Source organism: Eubalaena glacialis, chromosome 10, assembly GCF_028564815.1.
Source record: "Eubalaena glacialis isolate mEubGla1 chromosome 10, mEubGla1.1.hap2.+ XY, whole genome shotgun sequence".
NCBI lineage: Eukaryota > Metazoa > Chordata > Mammalia > Artiodactyla > Balaenidae > Eubalaena > Eubalaena glacialis.
Window position 1 is genome coordinate 14,267,587 of NC_083725.1, and position 27,897 is coordinate 14,295,483.

The 27,897-nt window shown below is 38.2% G+C and overlaps 1 protein-coding gene across 1 annotated transcript; it reads right to left on the minus strand.

The window, feature by feature from the left end:
* Positions 1 to 1,093: 1,093 nt before the first annotated feature.
* On the minus strand, positions 1,094 to 27,860 carry ARCN1 (archain 1). Its single transcript, XM_061203487.1, has 10 exons — positions 27,700 to 27,860; positions 17,157 to 17,420; positions 16,480 to 16,659; positions 16,143 to 16,348; positions 15,144 to 15,308; positions 11,502 to 11,667; positions 8,005 to 8,152; positions 7,586 to 7,694; positions 4,944 to 5,148; positions 1,094 to 3,064 (listed from the first exon to the last, which is right to left on the minus strand). Exons 1-10 carry the CDS (start codon positions 27,700 to 27,702, stop codon positions 2,975 to 2,977), a joined length of 1,536 nt encoding a protein of 511 aa, XP_061059470.1. The 5' UTR covers positions 27,703 to 27,860; the 3' UTR covers positions 1,094 to 2,974.
* Positions 27,861 to 27,897: the final 37 nt, after the last annotated feature.

Sequence of the window (27,897 nt, forward strand, 5' to 3'; positions counted from 1 at the left end):
CAAACGCGCGCCCCCTGCAGTGGAAGCGCAGAGTCTTAACCACTGGACCACCAGGGAAGTCCCCGTAAACTTTTAAGAAAAGCTATTCTCTATCAACCCTGGAAATCTCTGAGAGCCTACCCAGTGTGAACAACGTTAAATTAATTGGAGGGCAAAGTTTCCTGTAGAGATGCATGGGTTGATAGATTTGCGGTTTGATACTGTGAGTAGATGAATGACAGACCTTTTTTTTACAAGGAACTCACCTACCTCCCTACCTCCTCTATGTGGAATTAATTAAGCCAGAGCAGGAACCACAAACCTCCTACATTAAACAGAATGCTCAGTCAGATCTAATTATTCTGTTAGTTTCCCTCACAAGAGGCCAACAAAAACTCCCCTTGATGCTGTGGAGGGATCAGCTGCCAGTCAGAGGGTGTGGCGTGGTTTTGGTGTGCTTCATTTCACTGGATTAACATTACAGCCTCAGAGATCCAAGCCACACTTCAGCAACATTAAAGATACTTGCAATTTCTCAAAATCTTGGCTTTCACCATTAAAATAAAAACTTATTCATTCCAGAAACTTACTATTCATCAGAGATTTGCCTTCCAAACAATTTGGTGACATTCAATAGTTTTTCAAGTTAAATAAAAAGAAAGTAAGAAAGGAGCCTTTTCTGAGGGAATTATCAACTTCCAAGGAAGGCCTTCATCACTCATGCCTGCATCACTTACTTACCACTGTTTGTCTAATGGGGAAGAGAATGCTCCAAGATATCACCAACTATGGTTATTCTTTAAAGATGAATCCTCATTTTTCTGACTCTACAACTGGCCCTGACAAAATTAAGATCAAAAGCCCGTAAGTGGCATCAAATTCAAAAGCTACACTGTCAGGAGTGCATGTGTATGTGTATATGCTCAAATGTAGAAAAATACACAAGAAGACACAATACCTGTAATAGGGAGAAAAGGCAATGAATACTCTCAGATAGAGATTATTTCCTCTTAAAGAAACATATCATTAATTTTTAATCTTAGATCCTGTTACAGCATTCTGAAGACACCAAAGAAGACACCAAAGTATGAGAGAGTCAACAGTCTAAAAAACATTCATTTTATAATACTTTTTATTTGATTAAAGAATTTGCCTTCTTTGTGTACACTGGAATGTTATATTCCCTATGTATTTTACAGGGTTACAAAACTTCTCTCATTTTAAATATTACCCCAAAAGTAATTTTAGAAAAAAAAGTTTTTGTGAAACTAAACTTCACTTTAAAAAAATCATATGGACAAGCAACTCTCAAACAAAACTGAATTAATAAGATTTCTTGTCTACTTAACTACATGACAGATTTTTTGTTCCAGTCCCCTTCTTCAAAAAAACCTTATGTGGAAACCAAGCTAGAGATAAGGATTCTTCCCTGATGCAGTTAAGGGAAAGGGAAAGGCCAGAAATTTCTTTGGCAAACAATTCCATCCATGGCCATTTGTGTGTGACTGCCCTGCTTCAATTACAGTACACTCTTTGCAGGGAAGGCCAGATGTTGTTCAGAGTGGGAGTCGTACTCTCCAACCAGCTGAAAGTGCAGGAGGTCATCTACTGTCATCTGTCTCTTCCCCCTGTCTGTGGCTGCAGCCTGGCAGCAACTCCACCAACTCCCAGTGCAATACTGGGTTAAAAGCCAACGCTGGGCTGGCTGATGTAGTCTTCTCCATTGAAGAAGTAATGGATGAGACGGGGCTGAGAAACAAGGGCTGAGAAACAACCATTACATGATGACACTAAACAGAAAAGGCTTAGGGGAGAAAAAGGAAGGATTTCAGACACAGGAACAGAAAGGCTGCTGAAAAAATGCTGGGCAGGCTAGAATGAAGTATATCAATGCCTACACAGCAATATAATCAGCTGGATCTTGAAATGCTAAAAACTTGGTGGTGAAAATGGAGGCTCCTTGATAGTTCAGGACCAATGGGATGGGCACAAAGACTCACTGAACCTACAGCCTCCAAAATCATAACCTCATGTCTGATAGAAAGGAAAAAACTGATGACATAGAGAACATTCAGGAAGAGGGAGGTGGTGAATCTCAGGAATGTGAATGGATTACAAAAACCATTAGCTATCATGTTTTAGCTGAAGTACCCAAAATATGGAGAATGGAAGGCTGGGTAGCACCAGCAGCAGACATGATTACCTGTGGGTGTGAAATCCCTAACTGGACATGACCATTCTCCTCCCAGACACCTTGAAGTGGGGGCTATACCATTTGAAAGCTGCTTCTCAGCTGTCTTTAATATTGACACAAGTGGGATTCACACTAGTGTTCTAAACCAGAGCAACAAGCCTGCAAGGAAAACAGCCTGGCAAAGGAATGGAGGGATGAATAGATATAGGAAAAGGACATAAGACATCCTTATCTTTTAACTTCTACACCCCCTACCCCTCAAGCAGTTCACCTGCATAGTCCAGAAATCAAGAATGGGTTAGATCAACCTGTTCCCGGAGTGCCAAATACAGTGCCTATATGCAGATGATCTCAGTGCTGGATTGGATATATAGAAAGAAAAAAACTGAAGGTAAAGGAAAGGAGTATGAAAGATTAAAACCTTCTGCAGAGAAAACTTTTTAAAAACAAAGTATGAAATGTATTTAGGGATTAAAATAAAAAACAACTTAGGTGATGAGGGACAAAGTGTTTAACTGGGGGCATTCTCTGGAGAGCTTGCTTTCTTGCTGGCCAGTAAAATCTGCCAAAGAAATCAGCAGCCTTTCCCTTTATGTTTGTGTCATTTCTTTGCCAGAGAATGTCTCTGTGACACTGAAACACTGAGGGTGAGTTGAGGGTCCTTGCGCTCAGAGAATCGTGCACTGTATTTGAAAAAAAGGGTCTCCAATGGCTTGCAGGTTTGGAAAAAACTCTTCAGCCACTGTTGGCTTCTTCTTTATTAATTTGAAAATTTTCCTTTTCGGTTCCCTCTTCTTGGTATTACAGAATTTCATACTTATCCACTAGGAAAGTGGTCTCTGTGGAAAACCTTACAGGGCTGTTTCCATCTACCTGGGTCACTTTGGTAACCTAGGAAAACAAACAAAGAGTAAGGTAAAGCAGAAGGACAGCAGGTCTTTAAGGTGCTGGCTAAATTCTCAGTACAGAACAGATCAAATCCCCTAAAGCAGTATTAAAAGTAACTCAGAAATACTAAAAAAGTTCAATTCACAACTGCAGCTCACAGTATCACTCTTCCCTACCAACACGATTAATCCGCTCTCTAGATAGAAAAGACAACTGTTGGGATGACATGTAGAGTGGTATTAAGTAAAAGGTCCAGAATGAGTGGCCACTGCCCAGGCTCTGCCCTATAAAACCTATGAAAGTCATAGACATTCTATCAGGATGATCAATTAACATTTTGATCCAAAATGCAACATTCTAACAATTCAACATTATTTGTTTAATTTGCTCTCAGTCTAAGTTGTTCTATCATATTCATTTTCTAGATATGGCTGGGTCCTTCTAATAAGATTTCTTTTTATTTATTTTTTATTTAAACGTACTTTTTTTTTTTAGTATTTATTTGGTTGCGCTGGGTATTTAGTTGTGGCAGGCGAGCTCCTTAGTTGTGGCATGCGAACTCTTAGTTGTGGCATGCGTGAGGGATATAGTTCCCCGACCAGGGATCAAACCCAGGCCCCTTGCATTGGGAGTTCAGAGTCCTAACCAGTGCACCACCAGGGAAGTCCTGAGATTTCTCTTTATTAATAATAACAGATGTCCAATTTAATGAACTACCTGTAACAATGGTGCACGTAATGGCACCAACACAAAACTTAAACCATTGATTCATATTTTCTAGTGAGGTTCTGACAAAGCAATTATACTGTCCTGTTCTTCAAATGGTCAGTAACAGGAAAATATCTTGGGTTCAACAATGTGCTCCCAATACTGACAGGGTTAAGCCAATAACTGAAATGGGGGGGAGGGAGGGAGGGGGAGAGGGAGGGAGGGAGAGGGAGAGAGAGAGAGAGGGAGGGAGGGAGGGAGGGGGAACTGCTCTTTGGAATCATCCAGCAGATGAAACTATAATTTCCCAAGCACTTTCAGGAGAGACAAAGACCATCTGGGAAGACAACCAGAATAACAAGCAAATCAACAAGTCAGAGGGGAAGATAACAGTATAAACTCGGTGCTTATAATGCAATTTGAAAGCTGGAAGAACAATGAGTTAAAAATAACGATCTGAAGGACAGTTCACAGGGAAATCCCTGGCGGTCCAGCAGTTAGCACTCAGTGCTTTCACTGCCATGGGCCTGGGTTCAGTCCCTGGTCGGGAAACTAAGATCCCACAAGACGCATGGCACGGAATGAATGAATGAATGCATGAATAAATAAATAAATAAATAAACAGTTCACAGATTTCCCCTGCTTTGCCTGCCTACCTTAAGGACAAGGTTTACAACAGAATTGGCTTATGATTATCCATATTAATGAAGGGAAGCTGTGACATAAAAGAACACAAAAACTGTATCCATTTGTATTAGAATCACCTTTTTTGGCGGTAATTTTGTCTTCCAAATAAACTTTCTTTCATTCCTTGGGATCAAACCAAGGGACAATACAGAAGGCATTACTAAGTCATGTGTTGAGTGTTTTGGCAAATGGATTTTAAGATACATGAGATTATTAAAATAACAGGCAACTAAGAGATATGAGTCTTGCACAACCCATAAGTACTTTTATATGTAGTCATTTTCAATTTCTTTACTTAGTTTGATCTAGAGAGGAAAACTGAGATAAAGCAGGTGAAGAACTGACCAAGATTATACAATGAGGCAGCAATGGAATCCACGGGGGACATCAGCTTTTCTGATTTCTGCTCTGACCATGAAGTCATGTTGCCTATCAGGTATCTGTCCTACCACTTTCCCCATATAAGTTCTCTATTAAACAGGGGTACCTGTATGTTACAGTAATTTTTTTTGGAGATGAAGGAGACTTGAACAGGGAAGAAATCATTGGGCTGCCCAGCAATGCTGAACTCAAGGCTGCCACTCTTATTTTTGGCATCAATCACTGGCAGGCACCACTCCAAGGTATTTCGTCGACTGTCATGTCGATATTCGCCATCAATCTCACCAATCACCGGTGCGCCGACACCAGATCTGTCACAAGAAACATCCGTGTCAAGTTAGCTGTCCAGAGCTAGAAGAACTATGCCAAGGAAAACCAGCCCCAAATTTGATTATGCTCCTCAAATTCTGCCCACTTTTATATAGTCCTAGAAAAAATTAGACTCCCTGATAACTTCAAGGACCCTTACCTTGGCCAAGGGTCTCATTCATTCCTTTTGTAGGTACAGATATATGCAACCGTAAGTAATGGGCAAACATAGTCCTGAGCTGCTCCAACTTATGGACTAGATCTGGAGCTGGCAGGGGACTGAGACTGACAAATGTGTAAAGTGGGATGTATTTCCAAAAATACTGCACTAATGGTTTGCTGCCTTGTCATGATGGAATTTTAACATAGTGTAGCTCTCTTCATAGATGCCAATGAGGGGAAAAACAGGTTGATGATAACAGTGGGGGAGAACTTAAACACCATTATGTGGTTATTTAGAATGGAGATGAATTTGGACCTTTGAGAGGATGTTTTTAAAAGATTTTAGAAGGTTTTAAAACTTATTGTAGTTGATGCCAGTGGGTTTATTTGGTTTATAATCCAGTAACTGAACTTTTATTTGATAAGTGAAAGCACAATTACCCTGGGCAAGATGTGAACGTGATGGGAGAGAGAGATATTACATAGTTGTCCTTAGTCTGCAGGAGAACCAGGGCTAGTCAGGACGCACTGCATCCCCGCACACGGCTGACAGGCAGTGCCAGCTACTCCTACACACTCTAAATTTACCATCTTTTAATTCACCAGTGACATCCAATGTTTGCATTAAAGGCAGGGTAAATAAGGGAGACAAAGAAAACTTTAAGGGTGATATAACACAATTAACTCTTCCCTATCAATTTTATGGTCCCAGTTGCATATATGTTTCTTCCCTTTGCCCTTGTTCCAATTCTGATTCTGAGATCCTCTAATTTGATCAGTTCTAGACAATAGGGTAAAATGCTGTCTAAGGGTCTCTTCTGGAGACTACTGCAAAGTTGAACTAAGACGCAGGAAACCACCATAACCACAATTACAGGGTAGATGGAGAGGCCTAAAACTTGTGGCATCCTAAAAATAGTCTAGTAAAATAAATCTTGACAAAATAAAACCCACACCTGCCACCAACGCCCAAGCCTCACAATGGTTCAAGGCAGCCATCTATTGTTCTGAAATAATAACCAAGCTGTGAAGAATAAGATGATTAGCCCATTAAAGGGGATATTGGTAATAAAGCATATTTTAAAAAATGGAAATAAGAATGACTAAAACCAGACCTGGCCATGTAAAGGCCTGAATCAAACTACAAATAAAAATTAATTAAATTAATTTAATTTTAATTAAATTAAAATTAATTTGAACAAAACTACAGATTAAATTAGAACCATTTTCTCTGTAATAATAACTGAGAAATTTAATAGTATAGACACACTAAGAATTCACTTACTGGGTATTCATAATTAAGCCCTGTACTTAATCATGGGGGTGCTGAAAGGCAGAGGAGAGAAGCAGGGATTCAATGGTGAAGTAATAATAGTTCAGTCACTAGAAATGCTAGTGGAGATAAACTTAAAGTAGAGAGTATTTCCAGATGATCCTAGAAAGTAGGCCATTTAAGCACATATCAAAAACTTACCGGAACTAAACTTCTGGGGGTGATGCATATTTTTGTTATCTTAACTGTGATGATGGTGCATACATGCCAAAACTTATCAAACTTTATAATTTAAATATGTGTAGTTTATCACATGTCAACTATACCTCAATAAAGCTGTTAGAAAATTTACTGAAACTAATGTAGATATCTTGTTTCAGCAAGAATAGTACCCTTGAAAACATAATCTCATCTTTAGTTGAAAATTTAGAGAACAAAGTGAAAAAGAAAAATTCAGTCTGACAGACTCAATTCCTTTAAGAGTTGCAAAACAAAGCAGAGAAAGTCTGACTGAGAATTGGCTCCTCCTTCTGGAAACCTTCATTACTACATGAACAATCTGAAGACCAGTATCTGAAAACACAGCTCTAGAACTATAACCAGCTTTGCTTGTTTGGCTTTAAAATCAGTAATATCCACTCCTTTAAAAGTGTACAGCTCAATGCATTGACAAATGTATCTTGTAAGCACCACTACAATCAAGTCATAGAACATTTCCATCATCTCCAAAAGTTCCTTTGTGCTCATCTGCAATCAAATGCTTCTTCTCTTTGTAATCAAATGCTTGATTTCTGTTCCAAGAGTAATACCTTTTCAGAATGTCTTATAAGTGGCATCATATAGTAAGTATGCAGCCTTTTGTACCTGGCTTCTTTCACAACTGGCCTTTATGAGAAACAAATATCTTGGAATGGATAGCCAGCTAAGTGCTGCCTCCAAAACGAGTTCCAAAAGACTAGTTCTAAAAGCTCACTATAGAAAAAATGATTATGTGGGGTACTTACGGGAGTGGGATGGTGATAACCACATCATTCAGTTCTAAATTATCTTCTTGTAGCTCATATTCTATGTTGACATCACAACCATTTCCACTTTCTGAGGGCCAGCAATTAACTGAAGAGAAAAGCAAAGCAGGTATATTAGAACATTAGAAAAAGAATGGAGGAAAGTTAAGATGGCAAATCAAAACTGACAATTGCAGGCCTTAAACACCCTAGTGTAAACTACTAAAAATAATGGTTTCAAAATTAAAGGTATTTAAAATTTAAGCTACTTATTACCAAAATACACTAAATATAGCACTGAGTCCATTCTGAAAGGTCATTTTGTCAAAAAGAATTGTGGCAATGAAGAATGTACAAGCCAGGGCTATTTCTAGTTCTCAGTGCAGTCTAGCTTAGTAGGACTGAGCAGAGGCACTTACTTGTCAGTGGAATAAAAGACTCCTCTGTGGTTTGCAGTCTCCACTTTAGCACCCCAACGTCACTACTGACTGGAAATGACTTCTCTGGATTCTTCAAGCCAATTAGAGATTCTGCAGTGAAAAGTTTTTTATCCACATTTGGATGGGTCTGAAATGAGAAGGGAAAGAAAACTTCTGAGGTTCAGACATTATAAGACAGGAAATAAATTCCTTTTGGTCTTACATGGCCCGTAATCTAAACATTTAAAACAGGGTGCCTAAAAAATTCCAATTATTTTCGATTTTGAAGAAAGATTTCCCTTCTTCAAAGACTTTTAAAGATTTAAGACATTTAAAAAATAGTAATAAAGTAATTTCAACTCTAAGCCATTTTGTTTGTAAGTAACAAGTTAGTAACTTTGTAACTGAAAAAGTTAAAAGACCATTAACCAAGTCCTTTACAAAAATACTTCATAGGGAGCAGCCTGATGGTGAGGCCAAGCTTGCCAAATAGAAGACTAGGGTCAGACGTTGATCAGCTGGCTGGGTCACATAACAGACCTGGCCTTATACTAAGGAGACAGGAGAGGGAAAAGCTCTGTGGAAAGTTTAGTTGCAATTTTGCCTAGAGAGCTAAAGTTGTTCAAACTCAGGCCAACTAAGATGGACTGATCTTTTTAAAAGAAGTCACATTAGGAGAAAAAAGGAAAAAGAAGTAACTTTTGGATAGCAGACTACATAGCCTTTACGAGCCAGCAAAGCTACTGTCAAATAATATAAGTACTACTTCCAAAAGACAACTGTGCGCTGGTTATGAGTGGAATAAAAAGTAGACAAAACCACTTTCTTTGCTGAAAAGCCTTTGTTCTTGTGACAAGAGATATAAGATCAACCATCTAAATAAACTGTAACAAGAACAACTATAATAATATAAAGAAGGTCTCTTACATAGCCAGGTAGGTGAAACATACATATTCATTTTTAAGAATTTTAGGTACTTTTCAAATATACCATTAGATATTGCCCTTCAGCTAACAAAACAAGCACTGGCAGTTTATATAGCAGCAGAATGAGTAAACTTAGTGTCATAACCTGTTTTAATAAAATACCTCCTGGAGGAATCAGGCTCCCTGACTTCAGACTATATTACAAAGCTACAGTAATCAAGACAGTTTGGTACTGGCACAAAAACAGAAATATAGATCAATGGAACAGGATAGAAAGCCCAGAGATAAACCCACGCACATATGGTCACCTTATCTTTGATATAGGAGGCAAGCATATACAGTGGAGAAAAGACAGCCTCTTCAATAAGTGGTGCTGGGAAAATTGGACAGGTACATGTAAAAGTATGAAATTAGAACACTCCCTGACACCATACACAAAAATAAACTCAAAATGGATTAAAGACCTAAGTGTAAGGCCAGACACTATCAAACTCTTAGAGGAAAACATAGGCAGAACACTCTATGACATAAATCACAGCAAGATCCTTTTTGACCCAGCTCCTAGAGAAATGGAAATAAAAACACAAATAAACAAATGGGACCTAATGAAACTTAAAAGCTTTTGCACAGCAAAGGAAACCATAAACAAGATCAAAAGACAACCCTCAGAATGGGAGAAAATATTTGCAAATGAAGCAACTGACAAAGGATTAATCTCCAAGATTTACAAGCAGCTCATGCAGCTCAATAACAAAAAAAACAAACAACCCAATCCAAAAATGGGCAGAAGACCTAAACAGACATTTCTCCAAAGAAGATATCCAGATTGCCAACAGACACATGAAAGAATGCTCAACATCATTAATCATTAGAGAAATGCAAATCAAAACTACAATGAGATATCATCTCACACCGGTCAGAATGGCCATCATCAAAAAATCTAGAAACAATAAATGCTGGAGAGGGTGTGGAGAAAAGGGAACCCTCTTGCACTGTTGGTGGGAATGTAAATTGATACAGCCACTACGGAGAACAGTATGGAGGGTCCTTAAAAAACTAAAAATAGAACTACCATACGACCCAGCAATCCCACTACTGGGCATATACCCTGAGAAAACCATAATTCAGAAAGAGTCATGTACCAAAATGTTCATTGCAGCTCTATTTACAATAGCCAGGACATGGAAGCAACCTAAGTGTCCATCATCGGATGAATGGATAAAGAAGATGTGGCACATATATACAATGGAATATTACTCAGCCATAAAAAGAAATGAAATGGAGGTATTTGGAATAAGGTGGATGGAGTTAGAGTCTGTCATACAGAGTGAAGTAAGTCAGAAAGAGAAAAACAAATACAGTATGCTAACACATATATATGGAATCTAAGGGAAAAAAAAAAAAAAAGGTCATGAAGAACCTAGTGGCAAGATGGGAATAAAGACACAGACCTACTAGAGAATGGACTTGAGGATATGGGGAGGGGGAGAGGTGAGATGTGACAGGGTGAGAGAGTGGCATGGACATATATACACTACCAAATGTAAAATAGATAGCTAGTGGGAAGCAGCCGCATAGCACAGGGAGATCAGCTCGGTGCTTTGTGACCACCTAGAGGGGTGGGATAGGGAGGGTGGGAGGGAGGGAGATGCAAGAGGGAAGAGATATGGGAACATATGTATATGTATAACTGATCCACTTTGTTATAAAGCAGAAACTAACACACCATTGTAAAGCAATTATACTTCAATAAAGATGTTTAAAAAAATAATAATAATAAAATAAAATACCTCCTGGGCTTCCCTGGTGGTGCAGTGGTTAAGAATCCACCTGCCAGTGCAGGGGACATGGGTTCGAGCCCTGGTCCGGGAAGATCCCACATGCCGCGGAGCAACTAAGCCCGAGTGCCACAACTACTGAGCCTACGCCCTAGAGCCCGTGAGCCACAACTACTGAGCCCGCATGCCACAACTACTGAAGTTCAGGCACCTAGAGCCCATGCTCTGCAACAAGAGAAGCCACCTCAATGAGAAGCCCACGCACCACAACAAAGAGTAGCCCCACTCACTGCAACTAGAGAAAGCCTGTGTGCAGCAACGAAGACTCAACGCAGCCAAAAATAAAATAAAATAAATAAATAAATTTTAAAATAAAATACCACCCTATTAAGTTTTAAAACTTTGTTTTTTTAATTATATTTCAAGCAATATCCTAAATGAATTTACTCTTTGCATAATAGTAACAAATATGCATCTCTTTGTACCTTTGTTAGTGAGTATGAAGTCATTTATTAGATTTCAAAATGACCTTTCACTCAATTCCAGTATTAAAAGGCCATACTAATACGGCTGCTGTCAATCATTCCCAACTGGCCTGGGAAGGCATTTATCAATTCAAGGCTTCCACTGTAGGTAATAAATTAACTTCTTTCCTATGCATCTAGAATGGCACTAGTTATATAAGTTAAATAATCTTCTGTGTTCTATGGTTCATACAAGGAACTCCAGTTGAGAAAGACTGTGTTAGGTAGACAAAAGCCTTAACACACCCTTATCAAAAGCCTCTACACACCTGTAGCTGCACCCCTTTCTTGTCTTCATTTTCCACATGAAGACGAATTCGGCCAAATTTATCATCTGAGATCCTAAGCATGATCATGCCATGCAACTCCATATTCTGTAATCCTCCATCTCGTCCACAGGTTAGCGTGATCTTTTCCTCAATCTTCATGTGCACACTGTAGAGAAAGAATGATAAATCTGCTCAGACAGGTAAAAACCAGAACTCCCTTTCTCCGAGGTTTAATGGTGATTAGCCATCAGCAACTTATTTAAAGGTGCTGCAGCCATATGTAACAAAATTTAAAGCATTATATAAACTATCACATTTAGAATGGATAAACAACAAGGTCCTACTGTATAGCACAAGAAACTATATCCAATCTCCTGGGATAAACCATAATGGAAAAGAATATTAAAAAATAATGTGGGGACTTCCCTGGTGGCGCAGTGGTTAAGAATCCACCTGCCAATGCAGGGGATACGGGTTCGAGCCCTGGTCCGGGAGAGCAGAGCAATTAAGCCCGTGTGCCACAACTACTGAGCCTGCGCTCTAGAGCCCGCGAGCCACAACTACTGAGCCTGCATGCCACAACTACTGAAGCCCGCGTGCCTAGAGCTGGGCTCTGCAACAAGAGAAGCCACTGCAATGAGAAGCCCGCACACCGCACAACGAAGAGTAGCCCCCGCTCACTGCAGCTAGAGAAAGCCCGCGCACAGCAATGAAGACCCAATGCAGCCAAAAATAAACAAATAAAATTTAAAATAAATAAATAAAAATTAAAAAGAATGTGTATATATTATATATATGTATGCATAACTGAGTCACTTTGCTGTACAGCAGAAATTAGCGTAACATTATAAATCAACTAAACTTCAATTAAAAAAAGGAAAAAAACCTTTATCCCTAAAAAATAAAATAAAATAAGAGCATTACACCCTTTGGTTCAGCAAATCCTCATCCTACAGATAAATTCTCACCTGTGCAAAACAATGTAGTAAGTTATTCACTGAAGAATTGTTTGTAATAGCAAAAGTTTAGAAACAAATGTCCGTCAATAGGGGGACTACTTAAATACATAAAAGTATATCCACAAAAATGAATACTGGGCAATTAGAAAAAAAAAAAAGGGGAACAATTGAAAAAGCTTTTTATTTGAAAAAAATTTCAAAAATTAAAAAATTAAAATTATAACAGAAATACATGTATACCCTTTTTATCTATTGTTAACATTTTATCCCATTTGTTTTATCATTTGCACACTCTCTCTATATAAATATATTTTACTTTTTTCCCTGAACCATTTACAGGTAGAATATATACATCATGGCCCTTTACCCCTAAACATTTTCAGAGTGTATTTTGTAAGAACAGGATATTCTTTCACATAACCACAGTACTGTTATTAACTTCATAAATTTACATTGATACAATACTTTAATCCACCATTCACATGCCAATTTTGTCAGTTGACCTAATAATGCCCCTTATAGTAGTACAAGATCCAGTCTAGGGTAAGGTACTGCATTTGGATGTCATGTCTCTATAGCTTCAAATAAGGAAATTCTTGTCTTCAAAATAATTAAGTGAAAAAAACAATTGGAAAATGTGTCTAGTATGCCACCACTAATGTATAAAAAGGAGAAATACAGAAATTATACCATGTTTTTATTCATCTATACATAGACTATCCCTCTTGGAAGATTCACACAAAAACTAGTTAATACTGAGACTTCCCCGGCATCCAAGTGGTTAAGACTCCGCGCTTCCACCGCAGGGGTGCGAGTTCGATCCCTGGTCGGGGAACTAAGATCCTGCATGCCATGAGGCGTGGCCAATGAGTTTTAAATTTTTAAAAATTTTTTAAAAATTAAAAAAAACCGTAGTTAATACTAGTTGCCTCCAAAAAGAGAAACCTGCATGGCTGGACGGGAGGAAGAAGTTTTACTTCAATACCCTTTGAACCTTTTGAATTTTGAACTACATGAATGTATAATATAGTTTTCAAAATAAGTAAAATAAAAGGTGCTACTGCTATGGGCAATTATTAAGTACAATCTATCCATATTCCTTACTAAAACTATTTTTAGCTGGGTGAACTGCAGAGGCTTAAAAACACTATTCTGGCATCCTACTTTGTTCTGTTCTAACCTCTAAGACTTCCCAGAAACAAAGGCATGAGACTCAAGACCACAGAGGAATGTATCTTAAGACAATGCAGGGTCTCATTTACCTTCACAAGCATTTGCTCCATGCTCAAGAAGTATTTCATCATTCAGAAAAGAGTCTCAAGTCCTCTCTAGTACATGATGGTCTCCAACATCTTATTAAAATAGTGTCAAGCCTCTGTCTCCCTCAAAGCAACTACTAGGAATAGCACAGGAGCTTTAGTGATTAAAGAGATTTACCCCGACGTAAACCTGTTCATTTCATACAGAAGAAGAGATACAACATACTCCTCTTTTATGCACACCTGACAGAGGTATCCTCCCAGACTCATCTTTCACTTGACCTCAAAACCATCAGTAACAGTAGAAGGTCTGGGCTTCAAAACAAGAAATCTGAGTCATGAATATGTGAACTTGATAACCACCACTTAAAACTGTTACCAACCAGTACCACAGTCCTGAGATAAGAGACAAATCAAAATATTCTATACTGGGTTCAAATACTTAAAAGGCAAAAGATAATACATTATTTGCTACTAAGGATATTTATAAATTTTGTCCTCCTTAAAACTTAATTAGAAGGATTTTCCTGGTGGCGCAGTGGTTGAGAATCCGCCTGCCAATGCAGGGGACACGGGTTCAAGCCCTAGTCCGGGAAGATCCCACATGCCACGGAGCAACTAAGCCCATGTGCCACTACTACTGAGCCTGCAATCTAGAGTCTGCGAGCCACAGCTACTGAGCCCGTGTGCCACAAATACTGAAGCCCGGGCGCCTAGAGCTCATGCTCCACAACAAGAGAAGCCACCTGAATGAGAAGCCCACGCACGCAAACGAAGAGTAGCCCCGGCTCGACGCAACTAGAGGAAGTCCGCGTGCAGCAATGAAGACCCAATGCAACCAAAAATAAATTAATTAAAATTAAAATTAAAATTAAAAAAAAATTAATTAGAAAAAGACATACCAAAATATAGTACAGTGCTAATCATAGCTCTAGCCCTCTAATTCCACTCCATTTTAAGAGACAAAGTACACACTAGGCACAAAGAAAAGTTATTTTTGTTTAATTTAGCCACCACACAGTTGATAGAAAGGTAAGTTCTAAACTTAATAGAAAACAGATGGCTGAGAGCCCCCAATCATGTTTAAAGTGGGGAGGGGGGAAGACCTCATGTTAATACCTAGAATGTACTTTTTTAAAAAAAATTTTATTTAAGTATAGCTGATTTACAATGTTGTGCTTAACTGCTGTACAGTAAAGCGACTCAGTTATACATATATACTTTTTCATATTCTTTTCCATTATGGTTTATCACAGGATATTGAATACAGTTCCCTGTGCTATACAGTAGGATCTTGTTTAGAATATACTCTTTAAGTGTTTTAAATCTGGAAAAATTAAGACACAAAAAGAATTTACAGTGCATTGAGATAATTTTTTTTTAACACTATGTGGTCTGTTCTTACTGAAAGAGTTACTACTTACCTCTCCATATTAATGGCTGGAGCATGCACTTTGGTTGCTTCAGAGGTACGCTTGCCCATACTGGAGGACATGATAGTTTCACCTTCAGATTTCAATTTGTCAACAAAATTATCTACTTCCTTTCCTTTGGCTCCCAGTTTCAAAGCCTTGCTAGGGCCTGAAGGCCTAAGTGGAAGAACACACACATACACACAAAAATACACACATGATTAAAAAAGTTAAAAACTAATTAATAATTCTCTATCACTGAAGCTTTCCTTGAAGCTGTTCTTTAAGAGGCATGTGAATACCTCAAGGAAAAAACACAAGCTTCCTAGTGTTTAGTGGACAACTAGACTATTCCCTGCCCAAACTGACAGCTGGGTCACAATTAACATGTAAGCTTCAGGAATTCCCTGGCGGTCCAGTGGTTAGGACTCTGTGCTTCCACTGCAGGGGCCACGGCTTCATCCCTGGTCGGGGACTAAGATCACGTATGACACAGGGGCGCAGCCAGAAACAAAACAAAAAAAAAAACAAAACAAAAAAACCCATATAAGCTTCAAGTACGCAGAGACCAAAGGTATACTTTCATAAGCATGTGTGATCTGACAAAAACTTTGTACCTTCTATCCAGATAAATATACCTGTGTGCAAACGAACTTTTTCACATAATTTCAGATTCTCCCTTAAATCCATTCATGAACACTAGATTAAAAATACATGTTCCTTAAACAGTTAAATATCCCCTCTTCTCCCAAAATAAGGCAACTCTCATAGGAAATTGAGATCATGTTATAATTTGTAAAAGAACTCTCTTTTACACAAAAGGAAAAACACCACATTCAGATTTCTCCTTTATCCCCATATTACGCAGCCACATTTAATATTACATCTTACTTCATCAAGTCACTCGTTGTTTCCAGTTTGCCTAAAAATCAGATATCACTCTGAGATACACACACACAGCCTTCATCTGCCATTATAGGATTGCATTCTGGGTGATACACTGGATTGTACCTGGCTGGTGCAGGTGCCACTTTTGGTTTATCAGTTTCAATGATGGTCTCTGTGATCATAGCAGCTGTGCTACCTCCAGACACTGTGGAGCTTCCAAATCCCCCAAATCCTGGTGCTTTTTTGCCCTGTCTCTCTGCATCTCTTCGGGCCTGTTGTAATTCTTTTGCTTTACGCCGCATCTCAGCCTTGGCTTCACGTTCTTGAGTCTACAAGAAGATACATACTTGGATGTAGCTTTGAGTACAGACTAGACTAGCAAATAAAAAAGGGAAAATCAGATAATGAAGCCTAAAAGAAAGATATACAAACCAGCAGCCCCAGAGAAGACCCTATTTACCTCTCTGACTGCTCTGAACACCTTCTCCTCATGAGAATCCATTTCTGTGAAGGTTCTGATCTGTGCCAGGTTAACATTCTCCCGGTATCCCAGGGCAACAATTTCATCAAATGCAAAAATCAAATCAAAACAGTGCTCAGATATTTCATTCTCTTCTAAGGCTCGGCAATATTCAGGAATCTAATCATGGAGAGCAATGGAAAAGAAAGACTTAGAATTTATCAGCAGTTTTGTTTTCCAGTTCTTATCCTTTAAAATACACAAATTTCAATAAGCCTAAATCCCTTTATTAGCTCCTTCTGCTACTCTGTATTTTAAGCAAGTTTGTGGCATAAAGTCTTTGTATGTGTGTGGCTACATCAACAAATCTTACCTGAAGAATATTATCTAAAAATATGGCCAAACAAGTGTCAGAACCACAAAGGCAGGTTAGAGTAACTGCTAGAGAAATGGGAAACAAAAGGGCAGTTCTCGTATTCTCCTTAGTAATACTTACAGTCTAGGATACCCAGTAAGTGTCTGCTGAATGAATAGGAGCTGTAGCAATAAGATGCTGGGATGAGGGCTGGGGGCATAGAACATGCAAACTGATAAGCATCAGCTGCTTTGGGGGAAAAACAGTTTTACACAAAAAATTTAAAAACAAAAACTGTAACCCAATATTACAGGACTCTTACCACTCTTGAGAAGAGCCTTAGGGTCTCCAGATCTTCTAAGATGTTGCTGTTTTTGGTAGTGATCAGTACCATGTACAGTTTCTCCATAGGCTGGTAAACATATCTGACACTCTCTGTTTCAACAAATGTGTGTTGTTTTCCAGTGTTCATGAGCTTTGGAAAAGCTGCTAACAAGCCCTCAATCCGAGTTCGGGTCATCTCTACAAACTGTCGAGAAACAATAGCCTTTCCTGCTTTTGTGCAGACTGCTGCTGCCAACAGCACCTGCCGGGAACATATAAATAAGTAATAATTAATTATTTCTTTACATGTGTTTTCTCAACATCCTCAGATCTTCTGTAGAATGGTACACTCAGTTATTTAGTGATGTGACTACTATTAGAATGCTGACTTTCAAACTCTACTTCATTGCTCTTTTAATTATAGTATGTCATTCATAAGACAAAGCTAAAGTAGAGGGAAATGAAGCTATTACTCCTGTTTTTCAATAACATACCTAGAGAAAAACTTAGTAAAGAAATAATTTTTCTAGGTCTACACATACATTATGAATGGATCCCCTGTGACTCAAAACTGGGTTGCTCTCTGCTTTGGCAGACCCATAAAGAAGAGCTTAAACTTTTTCTAGGGAGAATAGAGATCTCCACAGCCAAAAGAGAGGTCTGATCAGGCAGACTGAAGATTTATACAAGGCCCCTGACCTTTCCTTTCATTTTTACCTAGAATATGGAACCAATCTAGTGAGTCTAAATTTATCTTCTGCTCTTTGATTAACCTTCCCATCCCACACTATCTTACCTCCAGACATGCAAACAATCTGTAAAATGAAAAACTAAATGACTCAATGTTTCACACAGGTTTTGACACTGGGCAATGATCAAGACTAACAGTCTTTTTTTCAGAGTCTGGCATTTCATTAAACAAAATGAATAAAGCATCAAAGAAGAGAAGACCAAATGCCATTAGCAGAGTAGTAAGAATATTAAGTACAGTGTTAATAGTCTCTTCAGTACAGGAACCCAAAGTTCACAAGGACAAGTAACAAAAAGACTATTTACACATTTTGGAAGCCTCAATCCTAGGATACAACCTCTGAAATATCAACATCCTACTGGTCAGGCTTCTCAGCTTTACAGAAACCTGTCCTCTACAGGTGAGCAGCTTGAAGAAAAAACAAGTTAGTCAATTTGAATAAATATTCTTATAGTTTCCAAACAGCAATACAGTTTTATAATAATTATAGGAGAACACAATGTCCTTATTCATCAAGGATAGGTCATTAGGGTATTTGGGAGATAATTACCATCACGCTTATTTCCAAGCAGCTAGGTAAAAACAATTTATATTGAGAAAGTGTTTGATGTATATCCTGCACAAATAATTTCCCTCTACCAAACAGATTTGTATTTTTACTGATTGATTTGCTTCCAATGAACATCAGGCAAATTTTCTCATGTGAAATCTCAAGAATAATGCTATCAACTGCTCTATTTCCCAAATAACAACTGCAAGTTTAGAAAGAAGCTCATTTAAGGGAGTTATACAATTTTATGTTCCTGAGTCTATCGACTCCATATTGAAACTTACCTTAATTATTCCAGCATAAAGTTACATTGTATAGAATTAAAAAGTTAAAAAAAAGAAAGTAGTTCTACAGCATAAATAAATACTCTTAGGAAGAATCTTGTTTTGTAAGTTATATCCTTTTAAAAAGGTAAGAAAATACTTTAGACATACAGAGAGGTACAGAGTATAAAATTACAGTTGGTTACTTCAAGAGTGGCAAATAAGCTAGCTTAAAAGTCCCCAAACAGTCACTTTCTCCAAAATATTTATAATTTTTTAAATAAATGTTTGTTTTTTTTAAATAAACAGTTTTGTACTTAAGAAATGTATCTTTCACCATCACCAACTACTTGGGAGGTTTCTGCTACCACCCAGGCATGAGGCAAGAAGATATACTGAGGGGAGTAAAGGATCCCAGAAAAAGAATAAAAATGCAACAAGGTTATGACCCATTCTTTTCAAAGGAAATCTCCCACCTCATGTCTTTAACTTTACTATTTTGTTGTTGTTGGCCACAGAATTTTATTTAATTCAGCTTTACTGAGGTAAAATTAACATATAAAAATGTGAGATATTTTAAGTATACATCATGGTGATTCCATGTCTTTTTTTTTTTTTTTTTTAAGTTTTTGGCCACACCCCACAGCATATGGGATCTTAGTTCCCCAACCAGGGATTGAACCCACGCCTTCTGCATTGGAAGGCAGAGTCTTAACCACTGGACCGCTGGGGAAGTCCCGGTGATTCCATGTCTTTAATTTCATTTTTTTCTTCTAGTTTTATTGAAATGTAATTGACATACAGCACTGTAAAAGTTTAACATGTACAGCATAATGATTTGACTTACATACATCATTAAATGATGACCATATAAGTTTGGTGAACATCCATCATCTCATATAGATACAACATTAAAGAAACAGAAAAAAGGGAGCTCTCTGGCGGTCCAGTGGTTAGAGGACTCCATACTTTCACTGCCAAGGGCCTGGGTTCGATCCCTGGTCAGGAAACTAAGATCCCGCAAGCCGCACGGTGCAGCCAAAAAGAAATAGAAAAAAAATTTTTTTTTCCTTCTGATGAGAACTTGTGATGTTACTCTCTTAACAACTTTCATATATAAGATACAGCAGTATTAGTTATATTTATCATACTGTTCAATGCATGCCTAGTACTTATTTATCTTATGACTGGAAGTTTGCACTTTTTGACTACCTTTATCCAGTTCTCCCTCCCCCCACCCCCTGCCTCTGGTAACCACAAATCTGATCTCTTTTCTGTGAGTTTGTTTGTTTATTTTTAAAGTATGACTGACCTACAACACAATGTTAGTTCTGGTATACAACATAGTTATTTGATATTTCTATACATTTCAAAATGATCACCATGATAATCTAGTTACCATCTGTTACCATACAAAGATATTATATATAGACTATATTCCCTACACTGTCCCCCATCCATGTCTTTACATTAATAGTGTGAGATAAAGAAAGATTTCTTCAAATAAGGGCAAGGACTCCTGTAATTTTTGGTACACACATAATGATAATACCTTAATCCCGAAAGAGAAGAAACTGACCTAAAATTATCACCAGGCAAGAGACTTAGAGACTTGTTTGAAGACTAAAACCAAATATACTCAAGAAATTTGATTTCACATTAATTTTTATCATATGAGGTTCATGTTTCAACCAAACCATGCTTCAACCACTGCAAAAACAGAAAGAAAAAAGAAAAAGGTAGTTGCTGCTTTAGCTTATGAATGATAAGCAAGTATGTCTCTGTATTGGTTCACTAAAGCTTTGTATGACATGTACATCCAAATAAAGTAAGGTTTGCGGGATCTTAGTTCGTCAACCAGGGATTGAACCCGGGCCCTCGACAATGAAAGCACGGAGTCCTAACCACTGGACCACCAGGGAATTCCCCAAAAAGATTTCTTTTAAAATCAACTGTCATAATGTTATACAAATGGGTTAAAATTTCCAAAAGTATCAATATAATATATGAATTCGAAAAGTGTCAAATATCAAAAAACTCAACGTATAAAAGTTCTAAAAAACTGGTAATTCAAAAAGAAGACCTAGTGATGATGATGATGCTTGTGAAGAATTTGGATAAACTGTTTCATGAACATAAGAACAGAAAAAAGGAATTATTTCTCAATTAAAAATCTTATTTATGTAACTTTAAACAGTATGTATAAGTAAATTATTAAATACTTTAAGAACATATTTTTAACTATTTGTGCTATAGCCCTAAAAGTTTTATATTCTGAAAAGCTTTTCTTCTTAATATTCTCATCAGGTAAATGAGGAATTCCCTTATATTTAGGATCACCTCACATTGGTTTCTCCTTCTCCCAAAGACTATGTGAATTAGAAATAGTGTTCTAAATTTGCGAAGAACCAAGTTAATATACCAGGAAAATTAAATGACTGGAAGTGAGACGATTTGGATCCTAGTTTTTGTTCTATTTACTATCTGTCTGACTTAAGTTACGTTTCAACCTCTCTTAGCTTCAGTTTCCTCAGAAAATGGAGCATCATCTGACTACCTCACAAGCTATTATGAGGACCAAATGAGTGTAATAAAACTGTAAGCCAAAGCTATACAACTTATGCCACAAAATATGTAAACGTAAAACACACACACACTGTAAAACAGCACCATTATTAATAATAAACTTGCCAAGAAATGCATGTCATTAAAAAATTTGTCACTTCAAGGCAATGGACTTTTACCTTTATGGGTTTGGCAATATTTTAATACTCAAATAATGCAAATGGACTCCCCACAAAATTTTACATATAATGTCAGAGAATTCATAGATCCTCTAGAGTAGTAATTCTCAAATGACCCATAGAGAATCACTTTATGCAGTGAGAAATATTACTAATAAATAGGAATACATCATAAATTTAATACTTATAGAAGTGCTCCTCACCAAAAAAAAGGGCCGAGAACCACAGTCCTAAGAAGTATGGTACCCCACCCTAGAATTTTACGAGGTTTTGAAGGAACAGAATAAGCCACAGTAAAGATACTAAGCACAGCACAATTTAAACACTTGAAGTCAAAAGTCTACTCAGAAAAAGGACTGCTCAGACCAAACCTTCAGACCTATATAAATATGCTGATTTAATACAAAGCCCATGTCTAACATACCTAATAATAATAAGCCTGTTAGAAACAGTAAGAAGCCTGTTTGTATGTTTCAGGGTAGTTCTTAGGCAGCTGGAATTTAAAACACCTCCATACCATACGGATAGAGTTTAGGTAAAAATTAACATCAAGGCAACATGAAAGGGAAATTAAAGGCAACCTGTAACCAGAAAGGTGTACGCTATGTAGAGGGGCAATTCACCCACTTTGCTTTATTGATTGGGCATGGTCAAAGGCTAATTATAGGCAGTGGCAATCTCCATTTTAGCAGTATTATTATAAGAATTAACTAAATAATTATTTATTGGACACCTACTATACACACTAGATGCTCTCTGGGAATACTATGAGGAAATCAGTAAGACTGGCATTCTTCTCTTAAGAAATCTAGTAAGATCTCAAAAGTTCGCACCCAAAAAAATAACTTTTTTGTAACTATGTATAGTGATGAATGTTAACTAGACTTATTTTGGTGATCATTTCACAATACATACAAATATCAAATTATTATGTTGTACACGTGAAAGTAATATGCTATACGTCGATTATAACTCAAAAAAAAAAAAAAGGCAGCAGCAGGCTAACAGGGATAAGACACAAACATAAATAACTGTAATACTAGGCAGAGTGTGTTAAGTAATGCGCTATAGGAATTCAGAGGAAGAAATTACTTCTAGCTCACAAGATCACTGATGACTTGATGGAAGAAACAGCATTTAAATTATGCTTTGATGAATCAGGGAATTTGAGTATGTAAAGATGAAGAAACAGTAGGGCAAAATAGTAGGTCCCAAGCAGGAGAACTCTGGGACTCTCTTGAGACATTCCACTATCCAGATATAAGCAGAATAAGGCTCCCAAAGTAGGACCAAAGTGCCCAACACTAAGCATGGCTCTAAACCTCAAAACACCCAAGACACCACAATCACAGGATCCACAAAGCTGACACAGGTTTCTATTCACTGTTATCCATGTTAATAACACAGTTATTAACATGGCTGGAAGGTACGGTTAGCTCGAAACAAGATAAATTTAACCTATCCTAAATTAACATTCATCTTAAATGCCTTTAAATAATTAAGCTTCCCTTCACATAAATGTTTACCAATTATTAAAAAATAGTATATACTAAAAGGTAGGTTAATTTTTCCTACTGTAATTTGATCTGATTTTCTTTGGGGAAGAGTGAATAAGTATGATTCTCTATACAGTTATACAGTATAGTATGCTATAGAGCATACTATACATATAGCATACATACAGTATGCTATACAGAGCATTTAGACCTAAAACAAACTTTCAAGAGCCCTTGATCGATTTATAGATACAAAAACTGAGGGTCCAGAAGTTACGTAGATGATCTCTTCAGGACTGTTTAAAAAAACAAAATAAAATTTCCCATTAGGTTATACTTTGTCAGACAACTTTTCCCTTAATAATACTTAAAATGCTTTGAATATATTGTCATTTGTTTTTGGATTAAATAACAACACTCTCCTACCCAGCTTTAACTACATGGATCAAAAAGTTCCTTGAGTAAAGAAACCTGGAGAATTAGGTTTCTGTTCTGCCTCTGCCACTAATTATGTTACCTTGGATGTCACTTAATTGTTTCTTGAAATATCCCTAAAATAGAGGTTAGGGACTTTCCTGGTGGCGCAGTGGTTAAGAATCTGCCTACCAATGCAGGGGACACGGGTTCAAGCCCTGGTCCGGGAAGATCCCACATGCCGTGGAGCAACTAAGCCTGTGCGCCACAACTACTGAGCCTGCGCTCTAGAGCCCGCAAGCCACAACTATTGAGTCTGCGTGCCCTAGAGCCTGCGCTCTGGAACAAGAGAAGCCACTGCAATGAGAAGCCCGCGTACTGCGATGAAGAGTAGCCCCTCCTTGCCACAACTAGAGAAAGCCCGCGCGCTGCAACGAAGACAAAAGGCAGCCAAAAATAAATTAATTTTAAAAATAAATAAAATAGAGGTTTATGTGAAAATAAAGGTTAGTTTATGTGAAAGTGCCTTTGCATCTTTAAGATTCTATAAGTGTAAGCATCTGAAAACTTTACAGCAACAGAAAATGTGCAATACCTCCATTTCACACCCACTGCTCCAGTGGTAACTATCAATACTTTAGTTTTTTTGGGTTTTTTATTGGTGCACGGGCTTCTCTCTAGTTGTGGCGTGTGGGTTTTCTCTCTCTAGTTGTGGCACGGGCTCCAGTGCGCCTGGGCTCTGTACTTGTGGCCCGTGGGTTCCACGGCTCATGGGCTCTGTAATTTGTGGCATGCAGACTCTCTAGTTGAGGCGCATGAGGTCAGTAGTTGTGGCACATGGGCTTAGTTGCCCTGTGGCATGTTGGATCTTAGCTCCCTGACTAGGGATCGAACCCACGTCCCCTGCATTGGAAGGCGGATTCTTACCACTGGACCACCAGGGAAGTCCCACTATCTATACTTTGGAACCATACATTAATATTAAGCTGCCAAGGCAAACTGCCTAACCAAAACAAATCATGTGTGTGTATAGTATACGTGTGTCAGATAGCTGCCATATCATCCCTTCACCCCCACTAGTGATAGAGGTCCAAGCATAACAGGTAGTAATTCAGCATAAATACGCATAATTCCCTAAAGAAAAAAGTCAAGGACTTCCTTGAACCTCTAAATGCTTCAGTATTCCTCACTTCCAGAATTAGCCAGTCACTTTGTTCCTCGTAATTCACTGTAATGATGATATATATATATAATTCATGATCATATTAAGGCCAGCTTCTACAACTGTCATAGAGGACCATTTCGTCTTTCTTGTATGCATGAAGTGATTACAGATAAAATCAAATAGGGAGAAGATTACAATAAAATACAGAGCACATACAAAACCAAAACCTGAAGTTACTCAGTGAGAGTTTTAAGCTCATCACAAGTTTCTGTTCTAAAACAAAAACCTGTAGAGTATAAAAATAAAAGGACATTGTTCTCAGTTTCTGCAGTGTACCTTCTATCTGGAGAATAAATAAGATGGTAAGTCAAAAGAAACTCAAGAAAATCATTTTCATTCTTTGCTCTCCTCTCAAACAACAATAAAAAAAATACATAAAGAATACAATAGCTGTGCAGCTGCTGTATTGTATATAAAAAAGAAAAAGAAAAAAGAAAAACCAAAACAATAATAACTCCCTAACTGGGAACTGTTATGACTGTGTAGGATTTCAGTCTCCCCCCGCCCCCATCATGTGTAGACCAGCCATACAAACCCAAATCTAGCTTTCTAATAACTAATGACTCTTGGGAACTGAACATATTGTGATCATTTATATTTAATGTGATCACTACAGTAAATTTACTCATTGCCTATACTTAGTAAATAAGAAGAGAACAGCACTCTGTAGATAAGTAAAGATTTTACAGATTAGGGCTACCATGAGACTTAATATCAAGTTCATTCAAATATAAGTTTACTAAGAAAAAGAACTGACTATAATGATATCTGACAAGTGTTAAGAAAATAAGAACATGTTCTCATTAATTTGCAGAAAGCTAGAAAAAAAGATCAATCAAAAGATGCTTTTTTTTGTACTTCATTTTATAACAAAGTCACCATAGGCCATTTGTTTTTCCATTTGTTCATTTATTTCTCTAGGAGGACTTTGTAGTGTAGGACATTCTCCGCCAACTTCAGTAACTAAAGCTAAAGGAAATTTATTTTTCAAAAATCAATATTTACATACTGATATCTACAACTTACCCTAAAGCGCATTTGAAAAAAAAATGGCTACGGGGATGAATGGATCATTACATGCGTGATAAAGCAAGAATAGTGAAATGTTAATTACAGAATCTAGCTGTTGGTTACATGGAGTGTTCACTGTAAAGCTCTTTCAACTTTCCTACATGTTTGAAAATTTTATAATAAAATGTTGAGGAAAAATCAACTTTCAGAAGTTTGGATACAACTTTTAGATCCAAGAAATCTTACAAAATGTTACCCTATTTGGACCTTTCTTTGTCCAGGGATCTCTTTGTAAAGGAACAGAACCTGAAAACATTACACAGAAAAATACTTAATAATGTCTTACAGAATGTACTGAGATAAGTTGTTCTCCAGAGTACACAAATCTGTAGGTATCTGGATCATGCCAAGTCCCAAGTAATTCAGAAACATATGCATATTTAAACATGACACAACTGTATGTATATGCACACATGTCCAAATAATATGCAAAATTTATATTTTTATATTTATCACTCAACACCTAGGGCTCTACCATTCCTCTGGTTATCTATGAATTAAAAATCGTACTAGGAAAAAAAATAGTATGAGGTTCCAAGAACTTTTCAACAAACAAGGTTTTTGTAAAGATTAATCTATATTTCATTTATATAATACAAGACTTTAATTTTGTTTTTAATATTACACTATACTCTGAAGTGCACTACAGGTACATCCAGGATGTATAAAGGAAGTAGTTTAAAAATCACTACCCAAATACTAAGCCTCCTAGTGGAAACGAAGAAAGGAGTTTTGGGAAATTTTATGTCCAACATAAAAGTTTTATGAGGTAAACCTACTTGATGCAATTCATATGCCTGAAGCTAAAGAAAACCTTTCAGTGGTTTAAAGCCCAAGCATGAATGCCCCCCCCACCATCCAAGTTCTCATCTAAAAAGGTCGTGAACAGAACTTAATGATTGGCACCAAATTATACTGTCATCTCTGAAGTGTGTAGGAAGATGCTTTAAATCAAATTAATAATCTATTGACAAAAAGAGAATTAAAAAAAAGAACATCCTTCAAAAGACTGAAGGGCATAAAGTGCACTTAAAAAAATTACTAGCTTGTTTAGAACCAAAAAATTTCTCCTACTTCATAAATATCCACAAATCGTCATGAGAAAGCAAGATGTAGTGGAGTGAGCACTGTTGTGTCCCATCTCACACCCACGTTAATTTTAACAATAGATGAAAACACAAAGATAATGCAACTGAAGGCAAGTAACAAGTCCCAGAGTATAAACCCCTCCTCCCTCCTGTGAGATAGCTGATTACGATATGCCACATCCACATTTCACTTCACCTGAACGACAAGCTCCCTAAAGACAGAAAGCCTGTGATATCGATAACTCGGCTCACATTTTCCCAATGCTCTTATACACAGCGTATACTCAATCACACTGACAAATGGACCCACCTAAGATCTACAGAAGTAGGTGGCAGGTTTCTGGGACACTTGGGTCCGACAAATTAGTGTCAGAAGTTACTCCTTCCTGTTCTATGCCTCCTTTCGAACCTTCCTCTATTTGTCCTTTTCAAACAAACTAAAGAAAAAGTCCTGAACACTAATGGGTTTAGATTTCAAACTTCAACGGCCTACGGAACACCGGGGATGAGAGGTGAGCTGATTACAGAAGGAAGAAAACCCTCGAGAGGCCCAGCTTGCTGCGCCTAGGTGCCCACGGAACCTGCTGGACACTAGCGCCCAGGTCCACAGCGTGGGGTCCAAGGGACACCACTAAGAGGTTCTTGGAGAGCAACAACCCTGGGCCCGTTTTAGGGCCCGGGTCCCGGCAGAGAAGGGTGCCCAGCTGGTTGCGGGGGAGGGGTGTGGGCGCGACCACAGAGAGACTGGAGTCAGGTCCCTCGGATCTCCCGGAAGGTCGGGCACAGGGTGCGGAAGGCCACCCTGCTCCCAGAGCCCGGGGGAAGCGCCCAGCTCCGGGCCCTCGGGGCGGGGCTCCTCTGGCCCCAGCACAGGCCGGCAGCAGGGAGAGCGGTCGAGCAAGGCCGGGAACCGGGAGTTGGGCCCGGCCCGGGTCTTACCATGGCGACGGCGGTGGTGGGGCGTACCCGCGCTCCGGCGCCACTGCAGCTAGGGCTGGGGTCGGGGGAAGGGGAGCACCGGCCGCTCCGGACCTGCTGCCCCCCTGACAGGAGTGCCTGCCGCTTCGCCTCTTGCCAAGATGGCGGCCTCGAGCCACGTCTCCAACCGGAAACGGCACGGGTCAAAGGGCGGGGGGC

What these genes read in the sequence shown, in the direction of transcription:
- ARCN1 (XM_061203487.1), bottom strand. An exon ending in TGTTCAGAGCAGTCAGAGAG is followed by an intron (nt 16,349 to 16,479) that starts GTAAATAGGGTC and finishes ATCTTCTTGTAG; the next exon opens with ACTCAAGAACGTGAAGCCAA. An exon ending in GTCTTTTATTCCACTGACAA is followed by an intron (nt 7,695 to 8,004) that starts GTAAGTGCCTCT and finishes TTTTCTCTTCAG; the next exon opens with TTAATTGCTGGCCCTCAGAA.